Source organism: Lynx canadensis, chromosome D1 (assembly GCF_007474595.2).
Source record: "Lynx canadensis isolate LIC74 chromosome D1, mLynCan4.pri.v2, whole genome shotgun sequence".
Taxonomy (NCBI): Eukaryota; Metazoa; Chordata; class Mammalia; order Carnivora; family Felidae; genus Lynx; species Lynx canadensis.
The window spans coordinates 21,818,376-21,833,285 of record NC_044312.2 but is presented as its reverse complement, the minus strand read 5'-3'; the positions used below and the strand labels follow the sequence as shown (position 1 = coordinate 21,833,285).

Here is a 14,910-nt window from a genome sequence, read left to right as displayed (position 1 = left end):
GGTGAGATCAACAGTGTCAAATAAGGCTGCCAGTTCAGGTAAGATAAAAATGAGATTGTGCCTATAGAACTTAGCAACATGGGGGCACCTGGGTGGCTCAGTCAGTTGAGCATCCAACTTTGGCTCAGGTGATGATCTCTCGGTCTGTGGTTGGAGCTCCACGTCAGGCTCTGTGCTGATAGCTCAGAGCCTGGAGCCTGCTTGGATTCTGTGTCTCCCTCTCTCTCTGCCCCTCCCCTGCTCATGCTCTGTCTCTCTCTCTCTCTCTCTCTCTCTTTCTCTCTCTCTCTCTCTCTCTCAAAAATAAACATTAAAAACAAAAACAAAAAAACAAAACAAAAAACGGGTTTGGCAAGGGGCAGGAGGAAGGAGACAGGAATTGAACGTGAAATACTGAAACACTTTTGAGAAGCTTTGCTCAAGAGGGAAGAAGAGAGAGGATCATTTCTGGAATGGTAGTGTGAGCAGCTCTGCGGATGCCCTCTCCAGTGAAACAGCCATAACTGGTGAAAATTATTTCTTAAAAACCAATCTTTCAGTCCCTGTAAATTGTCTTAAGGGCATCAAGCAAACAAATATTTATTCAACAAAAGTGTATTAGATCTCAGTTTAAACAGGGAGAGTCTGTGGCACTTAAGCCACAACACCCCTCCCCCTCTTCACCGCTCTCCCATCTCAGCTGGATAGAAACTCTGCATGGCAGCAGTGGCCATGAAGACAGGGCTTCCTTTCTCTCCAGCTCCCAGTCACAGACTGTTATCTCTCTGTGCAGGGCAGGCTACCAGCATTTTCCATACCTCCAAACTCTGTGTGGCAGAGGTTAAATTCCAGGGAAGTGCTGCCAAGAGGCTGGAGTCTCTCCTCCTTCACCAAGCCCCCATGTGTAGGTCGGAGGCTCTACCCAGGCGTGACAGGCCTAGAACACTGGGGCCCTCATCACTCACAGACAGAGGTTCCATATGGCCAGAAGCAAGCCAAGGAGATCAGATGGTTACTACCCCCACCCTGTGCCCTGCAGAGGCAGATCACTTTGAAATACTTGGACAACTGTCCCCGCCACTGGCTCTAAAGCAGTAGTGTAAGATTTTGCCCTAGGGGAGAAGTAGGCCATAAAAACAGAGAGTGCCAAGGCTTTCAACAAGGGAACTAACTTTATTTGGAACACAGTGTGGGGAAGTTCAAGCCTAAGGGCACTTTTGAAAACAATGGAGATTTTGGTGGTAAGCAATTAAAAGGCTGGTACCTCCATGAGGACAATAAGCTAAATTGTAAGCCAACAAGTTTACCAGAGAGAACTGGGGAAAGAGTCAGCTAAGAACAGCCCTCCTGGGGTCAGGACAAACCTCAAAAACTTACCTCAAAAACTACCCCTGCAGGGGGAGCCTGGCTGGCTCAGTAGGTGGAGCATGTGACTCTTGATCTAGGGGTTGTGAGTTCAAGCCCCACACTGGGTGTAGAGATTACTCAATAAAATCTTACACACACACACACACACACACACACACACACACACACGCCTACCCCAGCAAAGAGAACCAGATTTCATTGGTTCCCACTGTGGGACAATATGTGCCCCACTCTATTATAGAAAACAATAGACCAATCAGCTGGCAATTAGTGGTACCTAACTATCAAATGTGAATGTAGATGTGAAAATCCTAAAAAGATAAAAATACTAATAAACTGAATCCAGCAACATATGGAAGGGATTATAATTCATAACCAAGTAGGATTTATCCCCAAAATACAAAGTTGTTTAAACATCTGAAAGTTCATTAATATAAGTCACCGTATCAATAAAGGACAAAAATCATGGACAAATGATCATCAATAAAGGACAAATGATCACCATATCAATAAAGGACAAATGATCATCTCAATAGAAGCTGAAAAAGTATTTGACAATATCCAACACTCCAATATCCCTTCATAATAAAAATATTCAACAAACTAGGAATAGTAGAGAGTGTCCTTAACTTGATAGAGGACATCTACCAAAAACTCACAGCTAACAGCATTAATGGTGAAAGACTTAATGCTTTTCTCCTTACCATCAGAAATAAGATAAGGAAATAAGATAATTACCTTCTAGCCAAGGTAGTTAGGTGAGAAAATGAAGTAAAAGACATTCATATTGGAAAGGAAGAAGTAAAAATATCTCAATTTAAAAAAAAAAAATTTTTTTTTAACGTTTATTTATTTTTGAGACAGAGAGAGACAGAGCATGAATGGGGGAGGGTCAGAGAGAGAGGGAGACACAGAATCTGAAACAGGCTCCAGGCTCTGAGCAGTCAGCACAGAGCCCGACGCGGGGCTCGAACCCACATACTGCGAGATCGTGACCTGAGCCGAAGTCGGACGCTTAACCGACTGAGCCACCCAGGCGCCCCTAAAAATATCTCAATTTTTTAGATGAGAATCATGTAGAAATTATATAGAAAATAATAAATAATTCACTAAAAAATTATTAGAATAAACAAGCTAACAAGGTTGCAGGCTACGAGATCAATTACATACATCAATAGGATTTCTAGACACTAGCAATGAACAATCTGATAATGAAATTAAGAAAATAATTCCACTTGGAGTAGCATCAAAAAGAATAAACTACCTAGGGATGTATTTAGCCACAAAAAGTGTAAAACTTACACTCTGAAAACCACAAAACTTGTTGAAAGGAATTAAAGAAGACCTGAATAAATGGAAAGATATTCTATTTTCATTGATTGGAAGATTTAATATTGTTAAGATGGAAATTGATGTACCGATAAGTTGCAATCACTACCAGATATATACTGGCTTTTTTGAGGGGGAGGGCAGAGCACAAATTAACAAGCTGATGCTAAAATTCATATAGACATACAAGGGACCCAGGATACCAAAACAATCTTGAATTTGAATTGGAGGACTTACTGTTCCGAATTTCAAAACTTACTATAAAGCTACAATAATGAAGACAGTATGATTATGACAAAGTGATAGACAGAAGATCAGTGGAATAGAATTGAGAGTCCAGGGGTACCTGGGTAGCTCAGTCAGTTGAGCATCCAACTCTTGATTTTAGCTCAGGTCATGATCCCTGCATTGTAAGATCAAGTCCCATATATAGGGCTCCATGCTGGGCATGGAGCTTTCTTAAGATTCATTCTCTCTCTCTCTCTCTCTCTCTCTCTCTCTCTCTCTCTCTCTCTCCCCCCCTCTCTCCCTCTCTCTCTCTCTTTCCCCTCTCCGCTGTTTGTGCTCTCTTGCTCTCTCTAAAAATAAATAAATAATTAAATAAGAGTCTAAAAATAAACCTCACATTTACAATCAATTGATATTTGATGGGGAGGTGGGCAAACCAATTAAATTGGTAAAGAATAGGGGCGCCTGGGTGGCGCAGTCGGTTAAGCGTCCGACTTCAGCCAGGTCACGATCTCGCGGTCCGTGAGTTCGAGCCCCGCATCGGGCTCTGGGCTGATGGCTCAGAGCCTGGAGCCTGTTTCCGATTCTGTGTCTCCCTCTCTCTCTGCCCCTCCCCCGTTCATGCTCTGTCTCTCTCTGTCCCAAAAATAAATAAACGTTGAAAAAAAAAATTTAAAAAAATAATAAATAAATAAATAAATAAATAAATAAAAAGAATAGTCTTCCCCACAGTGTTGGGACAACAGGATATCCAGATGCAAAAAAAAAAAAAAAAAAAAAAAGGAAAAAAATAAAAGGAAAAAAAGTTGGACCCCTTCCTCATTTAATATGAGATAAACAAAGGCATCAAATAATCTAGTCATGCAGGAGAGTGAGAGAATGAATGAGGGAAATAAAATGATTGTTCAACCATATCAAGGGGACTTGAGGTCAGCAATCACCATTTAATTGATAGGCAGACCAGTCATTCTGATTTGTGGTTTTCTCCAACCAACAGCAGCTGCATGGTGCAGGGTTCATAAGCAGACAGTTGGATTTAAACAGGATTGTGATTTTGCCAATGAGTGCTACAAAGACAGAAAAGGAGCAAGTGAATGAAAGATTACAGCCCTCGTTTATAAGGGTTGAAGCTGGAAGCTGGGGACAGCCAGGGTTTACTAGGAGCAAGAAGATGTACAGAAGGGTCAGAGAAGAAACTGAGGACATAGAGAGCTTTTTTGATCACTGATCACAAACACTGGAGGACACAGGAGTTTGAAGGGGTGGGTAATGGAATCAGAAAAGAGAATTTACAGAGTTTCAGGGTTATTAAATTCCACAGCATTTAAGATGTCCTTATATTCCTGTGAGGAGTGACTTACACAGGGAAAAGGGTGTGATGAGATTAGTTCTGATAGTCCCAAGTCTGATAGCGGTAGTGTAGAGGTAGCAGTCACAAGGCTGTCACTGTTGTATTGGGTCGGGGCTTGGGGTGGGAGCAGCTATCTTCTTTTTTTTTAAGTTTATGTATCCACCTTTAGAGAGAAAATGGACACACACACACACACACACACACACACACACGCATGCGCGCTTGTGAGTTGGGGAGGGTCAGCGAGAGGTGGAGAGAGAGAAATCCCAAGCAGGCTCTGGGCACTGTCAGCGCAGAGCCCAATGATGACGTGGGGCTTATACTCCCAAGTGAACCATGAGATCACGACCTGAGCTGAAACCAAGAGTTGGATGCTCAACTGATTGAGCCACCTAGGCGCCCCAGCAGCTATCTTCTATTAAGTGCACTTTATCATTATCTTATCTATGCTTCATACATTTCCTAAGAGGTAGGCACTATGTCCCCATTTGGGAACAAATTGACACAGTCCACATTCAGTGTTATAGTGCCCACAAGTGCTACAGCCATGGGAGAGAGGGAAAATTATTGCATTACTTCTTCCAACACTTCTTTTTAAATGAACTGGGTCTTAAAAAGCAGAATCAGACCTGTAAATCCAAAGAACAGACTGATCATTGCCAGAGGGGAGGAGGGGTGAGAAGATGGGCAAAATGGGTGAAGGGGAATGGCAGGTACAGGCTTCCAGGTATGGAATGAGTAAGTCACGGGAATAAAAGGCACAGCATAAGGAATAGTCAATTATACTGTAATAGTGTTGTAGGGCGACATATGGTAGCTATACTTGTGGTGAGCACAGCATAATGTTTAAACTTGTGGAATCACTATGTTGTACACCTGAAACTAATGTAACATGTGTGTTAACTAAATAAAAAATTAAAATAAATAAAAATTTAAAAATTAATTTAAAAATAACTGAGTTTATTTTGTTTTCTTAGGTATCACAAAACCATCATTTTTTTTCTTTGTGAGAAAACAAAGATCAACAGCAAAATGAAAACCAGAATTAGATACAGGCAGTATTAAACCCTGTTGCATATTATTTCAACCCTTTTAAAAGTTAATAAATTGTATGGAAGCCTATTTTTCAATAAATTATTAATAGACATTTTTTTTTCCTTAGAGCAGCTTTAGGTTTACAGAAAAACTAAACAGAAAGTATGGACAGTCCTCCTCGCCCTGCAGTTTCCCCTATTATTAACATCTTGCTATCCTGGTACATTTGTCACAATTGATGAACTGGTCCTGAAACCTTACTATTAATTAAAGGCCACAGTTTACATTAGCATCTGCCCTTTATGTCCCAGAATTGTATGGGTTTTGGCAAATGTATAACATCAGTATCCATGTGTATGTAGTATCATACAGAATATTTTCACTGCCCTAAAGATCCTGTGCTCCACCTATCCATCCCTTCCTCCCTTCCTGCCCAACCTCTGGCAACCACCGTTCTTGGTCTTTCCTCATTGTCTCCATTGTTTTGCCTTTTCCAAAACATCATATAGTTGGAATCATGTAGCTTTTCAGACTGACTTCTCTCACTTAGCAATATGCATTCCTCTATGTCTTTTCATGGCTTGATAGCTCATTTCCTTTGTTCGTTGTGTGGATGTACCACAGTTTTTTATTTTGTTTCATTTTTTTCCATTCACCTATTGAAGGACTTCTTGGTTGCTTCCTGGTTTGGACAATTACGAATAAGGCTGTTACAAACATTCACATGCAGGTGTTTGTGTGCATGTAAGCACCACCATTAGATCTCATAGTAAGACTATGATTAGATTTGTAAGTGGTTGTACCATTGCCTTGAAATCCATTGTTTCATATATTTTGTCTGGTTTTCTAGCTACTTAAGATAGGAGGGTATGTCTAGTCCCTGTTACTCCATCTTCGTTGATAGTGAAACCTGCCTGACACCATTCTAAGTGCTGGACCTATTAGAAGAGAACAAAATGGACACTCTTGGACTTCAAACAGCTTACATTCTAGAGGGGGAGGGCAGACAATAAATACATGAAAGCAAAATAAATATGCATAAATAAATGATTTTGGAAAATGTGTATTTTTAAAATTTTTATTTATTTTTGAGAGAGAGAGTGTGAACGGGGGAGGGGCAGAGAGAGCTGGAGACACAGAAGCTGAAGAAGGCTCCAGGCTCTGAGCTGTTAGCACAGAGCCCTACATGGGGCTCGAACTCACAGACCGCAAGATCATGACCTGAGCAGAAGTCAGACGCTTAACCGACTAAGCCACCCAGGTACCCTGGAAAATTTGTATTGATAAAATAAGACAGTAATGTGGTAGAGAGGCAGATAGAAAGACATCTCTAGGGAGGTGATTCATGCTTGAGAAGATGAATTATGAGAAGGACGCTACCACTTAAAGAGTTAAGATAAGAGTGTTCTAAGACAAAGGATCTATGATCATCCCAAAGGCCTCAAAACAGAAATAAGCTTGACTTGTTTGATAGGACATATATAAGGCCAGTGTGGCTGGAGTGGGAGATGAGGTTGGTGAGGTAGATAGATTGAGCTTAGAGTAAAAAGGGCCTTGTAGACCATTGTTCCAATTACCTATCACTGCATAACAAAACACCCTAGAAGTTAGTGGCACAGAACAACAACAATCATTAATTTTGCCCATGAATCTGGGGACACCTGGGGTCAGCTAGGCAGCTCTTGCTAGGGTCTCTCATGTGGGTACAGTCAGGTGGTGGCTGAGGCTAGGATTGTCTCAGAGCTTCTGCATTCACATGTCTGGCTAGGTACACAATAACTGGAGGCTGGAACATTTCTGGCTCCTTGGCTTTCTCTGTCCGCACGGACATAGGGTAGCTCAATTTCTTACATGGTAGCTAGAGGTTTTCAGAGCAAGAGAAACTGGCAGAAGCTTCAGGGTATTTCTAAACCTATCCCTGAAAGTCACACAGTGTCCCTTCTACCATTTCTGGTTCATTCAGGCAATCACAAAGATTCACCCAGGTCCAAGGGGAGGGAATGCAGACTCACCTTCCTGTTGGAAGAGTGTCAAATAACATGTGAACATGTTTTAAAATCACCATGGTCACTGCGAAGAGTTTGGATTATATTTTTATAATAAGAAGCCATTGGTGGGTTTTTAACAAGGGAATGACATGTAATGATTTACAGTTTTAAAAGATTGTTCCATCAAGATTACTAGGTACAAAATAAACACGCAAGAATCAATTGTATTTTTACATACCAGCAAAAACAATTAGAGAATAAAATTTAAGAAATGATACCATTTATAAGAGTGTTAAAAAATACACCAACCACCCAGGGATAAATCCAACAAAGTGTATAGGACCTTTGTGTAGGAAACTATAAAATTTTATTGAGAGAAACTAAAGACTAATGAAGGGATATCATTCCAAGGATATATCCCAAGAGATATCATTTCCTTTTCTTTTTTTCTTTTTCTTTTTCTTTAGAAAGAGAGAGTGTGAGTAGAGGATAGAGGCAAGGGGAGAGACGATCTTAAGCATGCCCCATGCTCAGTGCGGAGACTGACGAAGGGCTCGATCCCAGTGGGGAGCCCAATGTGCAGCTCAATCCCACAACTCTGGGATCATGACCTGAGCTGAAATCAAGAGTCAGACGCTCAACCAACTGAGCTACCCAGGCACCTGAAGAGACATCATTTTCAAGGACTGTAAGACCAATTATTATAAAGATGTCAGTTTTTCTCAAATTGGTCTATAGATTTAGTGTAATACCAATCAAAATGCCCACAGCTTTTTCTGTAGAACTTGATAAGCTAATTCTAAAATGTATGTGGAAATACTAAGGATCAAGAATAGAAAGCCACTCTTGAAAAAGGAGGAGGAAGAAAAGGAAGAGGAAGAGGAAGGACTTTCTTGACTTGACATAGCCTTATTATAAAGCCAGTGTGACTCATTATTGTGGCAGTGTGATATTGCGGCAGGGAACACAGAAAAATAGACAGACAAATAGACCAATGTAATAAAAGAGCCCAGAAACAGACCCATGCACATATGGACACTCGATTTAAGTCAAAGATAGCATTGCAAAAGGAGGAGGGAAAGGATGGTCTTTTCAGAAAATGGAGTTGGAAGAATTGGGTATACACATGGAAAGAAGGAAGAGAAGAAGGGAGGGAGGAAGGCATATACTCTTGACCATATGCGCTGGGAGACATGGACAAGAATGTTTGTAGCAGCATTATTCATAATATCCTAAATTAGAAACAGCCCAAAATTCAATAGTAGGATGGATAAATAAAATTTGACGTATTCATAAAATAAGAGTATTTTACAGCAATGAAAATGAATAAACTGTAGCCTCCTACAGAATAGATGACTCTTAATTAAAAACATAATACTGAATGAAAGAAGCCAGATATACAATACATGTGATTTCACTTACAAAAAAAAAAAAAAAATCAAAACCAGGAAAAGCTTTTAGTGATGTAGGATACAATGGTAAAATTATTGTTTTGGGGGGGGAGGGGTTCGACCAGCAAAGATTTGTTTTTTCTGCAGTGCCATATTTTTAAAAAAATAATGCAACATTTTAAAATTAAATTTAAAAAAATTTAAAAGCCAGATTTCTGGTCTTCCTTAAAAGTTGGAAGCTTGGCAAGGTGGGCCTACATTCCTTTCTGACAGTGCTTGGGTGGATGAGATACAGTGATAAAATTATAAAGAAAGGCAAGTCAGTATAGTGGTTATCTCTATAAGGGAGATAAGGGTTTAACATTGGGAAGGGATTATGGGGCAAAGCTTCTAGAGTGCTATCTACATTCTATTTCTTTGACTTGATTGTGGCTATGCACTATTTGCTTTATAATAAACCATAGAGTAGTTGTACATGTATGTTTCATATACTCCTCTGTATTCATGTTACATTTCACAAAAAAAAGTTTTAAAAAACCAAATTCACCTTGGCTACTGTGTAAGTAGACAAGTGTGCACATAGAAAGTCCAGTTGTCCAGGAAAGACATGATAGAGGCTAGAGTTGAGAAGTAGTCAGATTTAGGAAAGATTTCAGGGGTAACAGGACTTGATGTGGAATATGAAGGGAAAAAAAGATGAAACAGCAAACATACTGACAGTCATAAAACACAGCAAGGCAGTAAGTATATAACAGAATGAATAAAGCTTTTGAAACAGAAAACATTAAGGTGAAATGCTAAATTGTGTGAGTGGGTACTAGACGGAGAACTTTTGTCCAACTGATTAGGAGAGGCTTCAGACAAAAGTTGGAAATACAAACACTGGGCACAGAGGAATATGCACTGGGAAATAGATGGTCTTTTCAACAAATAGTGCTGGGAAAACTGGACAGCCACATGCAAAAAAATGAAACTGGACCACTTTCTTTTAAAATAAACTCAAAATGGATTAAGGACCTAAATGTGAGACCTGAAACCACAAAACTCCTAAAATAGAACATAGGCAGTAATTTCTTTGACATCAGCCATAACAACATTGTTCTAGATATGTCTCTTAAGGCAAGGGAAACAAACACAAAAATAAACTACAGGGACGACATCAAAAAGCTTCTGCACAGTGAAGGAAACCGTCGACAAAATGAAAAGGCTACTACTAAGTGGGAGAAGATATTTGCAAGTGATACATCTGAAAAGGGTTCATATGCAGACTATATAAAGAACTTATACAACTCAATACCCAAAAACTCCACAAATAATCCCTTTACAAACTGGGCACAGGACCTGAACAGACATTTCCAAAGAAAATATACAGATGGCCAACACACACATGACAGGATACTCAACATCACTAATCATCAGGGAAACGGAAATCAAAACCACAATGAGGTTATCACCTTATACCTGTCTGAATGGCCAGAATAAAAAAGACAAGAGGGGCACCTGGGTGGCTCAGTTGGTTAGTCCAACTTCAGCTCAGGTCATGATCTCACTGTCCGTGAGTTCAAGCCCTGCATCAGGCTCTGTGCTGACAGCTCAGAACCTGGAGCCGGCTTCAGATTCTGTGTCTCCTGTCTCTCTACCTCTCCTCCACTCGCATTCTGTCTCTCGCTCTCTCAAAATTAAATAAACATTAAAAAAATTAGAGTAAAAAAGACAAGAAATAAGTGTTGATGAGGATGTGGAGATAAAGGAACCCTCATGCACTGTTGGTGGGAATGTAAATTGGTATAGCCACTGAGAAAAATGGTATGGAATTTCCTCAAAAAACTAAAACAGAAATACCATACAATCTAATAATTCCACAATAGGGTACTTACCCAAAGGAAAATGAAAGCACTAATTTGAAAAGTTATATGCACCCCTATGTTTATTGAAGCATTATTTACAATAGCCAAGATATGGAAGCAACCCAACTGTCCACTGACAGATGAATTGATAAAGAAGACATGGTATATACACAATGGAATATTACTCATCCATAAAAAGGATGAGATCTTGCCCTTTGTGACAACATGAATAGACCTAGCGAGTACAATACTAAGTGAATTAAGTCAAAGACAAATAGCATATGGTTTCACGTATATTTGGAATCCAAAAAACAAACCAAACAAACAAGCAAACAAAAAGCAGAAATAGACTCATAAATACAGAAAACAAAGTGATGGTTGCTGGAGGGGAGGGAGGTAAGGAAATGCACAAAAGAGATGTAGGGGAAGGGAAGATTCAGGCTTCTAGTTATGGAATGAACAGGTCATGGGAATAAAAGATACAGCATAGGGAAGATAATCAATGGGGGGAAAAAAAAGAACGAAAAGTTGAGAAAACAAATACTGGGCATAGATTGTGGAGGAAATGGAAAAGGGGATGATGCAATTAAAGGGAGGTAGTTGACAGTTGACAGGTTGATTACTCTGTATCATTCTGACCTCCTTTGCACATTATTTTGAGACATTGTATACATTATCTCTCAAATAGGTTTTTCATCTACTCATGCTACCATTTGAATCCACAAAAAGTGTAGTACATTACTTCAAACACATTCCAGAAATTCTGATTGAACTATGAAGCCTTGAACGAGCACATCACACAGCTCCAGGAATCCAGGATTAGCCATGGTTAGCCAGCATGACAAGCACATGATCCAGGTTGCCTATGCAGCAATGCCTCCATACTGGGTAGTACATATTAATGGCTTTTATGTTATTGAGTTAATTGTAACCTCAGGATATTACTGGAAATTTTATTTTTGACACTTTTTCTCATTGGATAGACTGATGAGCTGTGGGAATAAAGGGGGGGGGCATATAGAAATAATGTCTAGAAACAGAAGTTTGTGGGAAGGGAGACTTCCCAGTCAACCCACTTTATCTAGGAAGGCTTCCTGCATGAGTCAGAGTTGATTTGAGAATCATCCAGAATTAACAAAAGAAGGAGGGAGGCTCTTTTTCAGGCTCCTGGGAAAATGAGAGCAGGATAAGCAGTGATTTTAAAACTCTTCGGAGTCTCTGATTTAGACATGACTCTCCCCTTTCATGCACATTGAAATACCTTATGACATTAAAAAACGTACTGTTGGGTGGAATAAGAGTGAATTTTGCTTTGACAGGTGTTTGAGATGCCATAAGAGCCCTTAAAAGAACTGAAAATGGGGGCGCCTGGGTGGCGCAGTCGGTTAAGCGTCCGACTTCAGCCAGGTCACGATCTCGCGGTCCGTGAGTTCGAGCCCCGCGTCGGGCTCTGGGCTGATGGCTCGGAGCCTGGAGCCTGTTTCCGATTCTGTGTCTCCCTCTCTCTCTGCACCTCCCCCGTTCATGCTCTGTCTCTCTCTGTCCCAAAAATAAATAAAAACATTGAAAAAAAATTAAAAAAAAAAACTGAAAATGAAGACACTGAAAGCTAGTGGTGGAGAGAAAGCGACAAAGGAAAGAGTGTCTATTAACGAACCTACAGTAGTCCTCCTTATCCACAGAGGATTGGTCCAAGACCCCCAGTGGATGCCTGAAAGCACACATAGTCCCCAACTCTACATGTACTATGTTCTTTCATATACATACATACCTAAGATAAAGTTTAATTTATAAATTAGCCATGGTTAGAGATTAATGACAATAACAATAGCCCAATTATAACAACGTATTATAACAAAAGTTATGTGAATGTGGTTCCTTTCTCTCAAAATACCTTATCGTACTGTACTCACCCTTCCTGCGATGATGTGAGATGAAATAGATACTGCCTACACGATGAGATGAAGAGAAGTGACTGACAGAGGCATTGTGAGATAGCCTTAGGCTATTGACCTTCTGGCCATAAATCAGGACGATCTGCTTCCTGACTGCCTTTTGGCACTGGCAACTGAAACCCTGAAAGTGAAATCGTGCGTAAGAGAGGACTGTCGCATAGCCCAAATGAGATAATAGCTAATGTTCATCTAACGTTTACGGTGAACCAGGCACCCTTCTAAGGGCTTTACCTGTATCAACCCATTTAATTCTCATAACAATGCTGTGAGGTCATCCCCATTTTATAAATGAAGAAAGCAAGGTACTGAGAGATTGCTTAACTAAATTGGCTGAGGTTGCACAACTGGAATTTGAAGCCAGGCATTTTGACTCTAGAATCCAAACTTTTTTTTTTTTTTAACCCCTTCCCAACTCCCATAGAATCCATACTCTTCACCAAGGTGTTTGACCATATCTTTTTCTTAGAAAAAGAGGAAAATATAGCATAAATTCTGGAACTTCTTTAGGATTCTTCATACTGAAAACTATGGGGGCCTTTTAATATGATAACCAGAGACGGTTACCTCCTCTACTTCATCCCTACTGCTTATTCCTTTGGCTTTCTAAGCATATTATTCTCTTAGTGTGATTCTAGGGTGTAGCTGACCTTAGCTCTATATTTATTTATTTATCTATTCATTCATTCATTCATTCATTCATTTATTGTCTCCACACCGGGCAGGAGCCCAATAGGGGACTTGAACTCACCACCCTGAACTCAACACCTGAGCTGAGATCAAGACTCGGACACTTGAGGGACTGAGCCACCCAGGCACCCCCTCAGCTCCATTTTCTTTTAAAAACCTAACATATATTTGCTTTCCAAAAAAAATTCCACATATTTGAAAAAGATCCGCTGAGGCTTTTCAGTTAAGGATTGAAGATAAACAATCAGATATTTGGCTTTGAAGATTATTGAAATACCTTACAGCTACTATTGGCTTTGGCGTGCTAATGTTCATTAAACTGCAGCACTTTGAGGAGTATTCAGGAACGGCTGATAAACTAATTACCAGAGGTCACAAGAGCTGCCTTAATTGGCAGTCGTCTTTTCAAACTCCTTACACTCCAGGGTGTGAAATACAGTAGGAAAACGAGGCAACTTCCAAATCAGGGATGATGGAGAATGGTATTGGAAAGTAACTTTTCTGCCGGGCTCCAGAGTTCCTACACGTTTAAACTACAAAGTACAAACGCGATAAAGACATCTAAGTTTTTCTACACATGGTCACACCTACCCAGGCTAACTGGAAAACAGATCTTAACTGGAGCCAGAGTTGCTGTTCCTCAAATAATGGCACAAGGGTTTCTCGAAAAGCCACAGCGAACCAACTCTAACCCTGGTCCACAACTGCTTTTTAAAGCCTCCCCCAGAAATGCTCTCCTTCAGCCTCGGCGCTTCCCGGAGAAGCCCTCGGCAGGTTTCCCCAGTCTCCGCCCTGGACGTCAGCCTCGGCGCCCCGAGGCCAGCTGAGAGGGAGGGGAGGCAGAGCGGAGGGAGAGAAGAGAGAGAGCGAGGGAAATGGTCAAGTCCTCCTTAACTCTGGGCCCCCTCGCGGGCCTCACCCCTCCTCCCGGGGGCTGAGATTGGAGAGGAAGTGGGAAGGCTCCAATCTGTTCCTCACACCAGCGCCCTCATGCCCCCACCCTTCTCGTCAGCTCGGGGCTTCGGCGCGCCTCATCCCCGCCCCTCACCCCGGGAGAGGAGCGGGCGGCGCGGTAGGGCCCGCGGAGAGAGGCCGGGGGAAGCGGACGGCCTCCGTTCGGCAGCAGGGGCCCGCAGCCGCCCGCCCTCGGGCGAGCCAGGCCCGAGGGCAGCCCCGGAGACCGCGGCGGCCGGATGCGCGGGCGCGTCACTTCCGGGCGGTGCAGCGGCGGCCGCTTGGAAGATGGCTGCGCCCTGTGGCTCGGAGCTGCCCGCCAACTCGCCGCTAAAAATCCCGAAGATGGAGGTGCTCTCCCCGGCTTCTCCTGGTGGCCTGAGCGACGGAAATCCATCGCTGTCCGACCCTTCCACGCCTCGGGGTGCCTCCCCGCTCGGGCCGGGCAGTGCGACGGGCTCGGGGGCAGCGGCGTCTGGGGGTCTCGGGCTGGGGCTGGGGGGCCGCAGCGCCGCCTCGTCCTCGGTCTCCTTCTCCCCTGGTGGCGGCGGTGGCGGGGCTGCGGCAGCCGCCGCCGCCGCCTGCCGGGGCATGTCGTGGACGCCGGCCGAGACGAACGCGCTCATCGCAGTATGGGGCAACGAGCGGCTGGTGGAGGCGCGGTACCAGCAGCTGGAGGGAGCCGGCACGGTGTTCGGCAGCAAGGCCCCTGGGCCAGCCATGTACGAGCGCGTGTCCCGGGCCCTGGCCGAGCTGGGCTACGAGCGGACCCCTTCCCAGTGCCGGGAGCGCATCAAG

At 42.4% G+C, this 14,910-nt stretch overlaps 1 protein-coding gene and 1 long non-coding RNA gene across 7 annotated transcripts in view; one reads left to right on the top strand and one right to left on the bottom strand.

Annotated features, from left to right (window-relative positions):
- The window catches only part of LOC115524538, a 27,490-nt gene extending 13,223 nt beyond the window's left edge, over nucleotides 1-14,267 (bottom strand). The window contains exons 1-2 of one of the 2 annotated variants that reach the window (XR_004344195.1): nucleotides 14,207-14,267; nucleotides 12,430-12,592 (exon numbers count right to left, since the gene is read on the bottom strand). This is a non-coding gene — a long non-coding RNA (uncharacterized LOC115524538). Of the gene's footprint in view, nucleotides 1-12,429; nucleotides 12,593-13,749; nucleotides 14,058-14,206 lie in introns of those variants that run through there. The other variant, XR_004344196.1, reaches the window with a different exon arrangement.
- Nucleotides 14,127-14,910, top strand: part of MSANTD2 (Myb/SANT DNA binding domain containing 2) — a 31,293-nt gene continuing 30,509 nt past the window's right edge. For 3 of the 5 annotated variants that reach the window (XM_030330891.1, XM_030330890.1, XM_032595022.1), the window contains exon 1: nucleotides 14,127-14,910. In XM_030330891.1, the coding sequence (XP_030186751.1) occupies nucleotides 14,149-14,910 (762 nt within the window). In that variant the 5' untranslated portion in view covers nucleotides 14,127-14,148. The other 2 variants (XM_030330888.1, XM_030330887.1) reach the window with 1 other exon arrangement.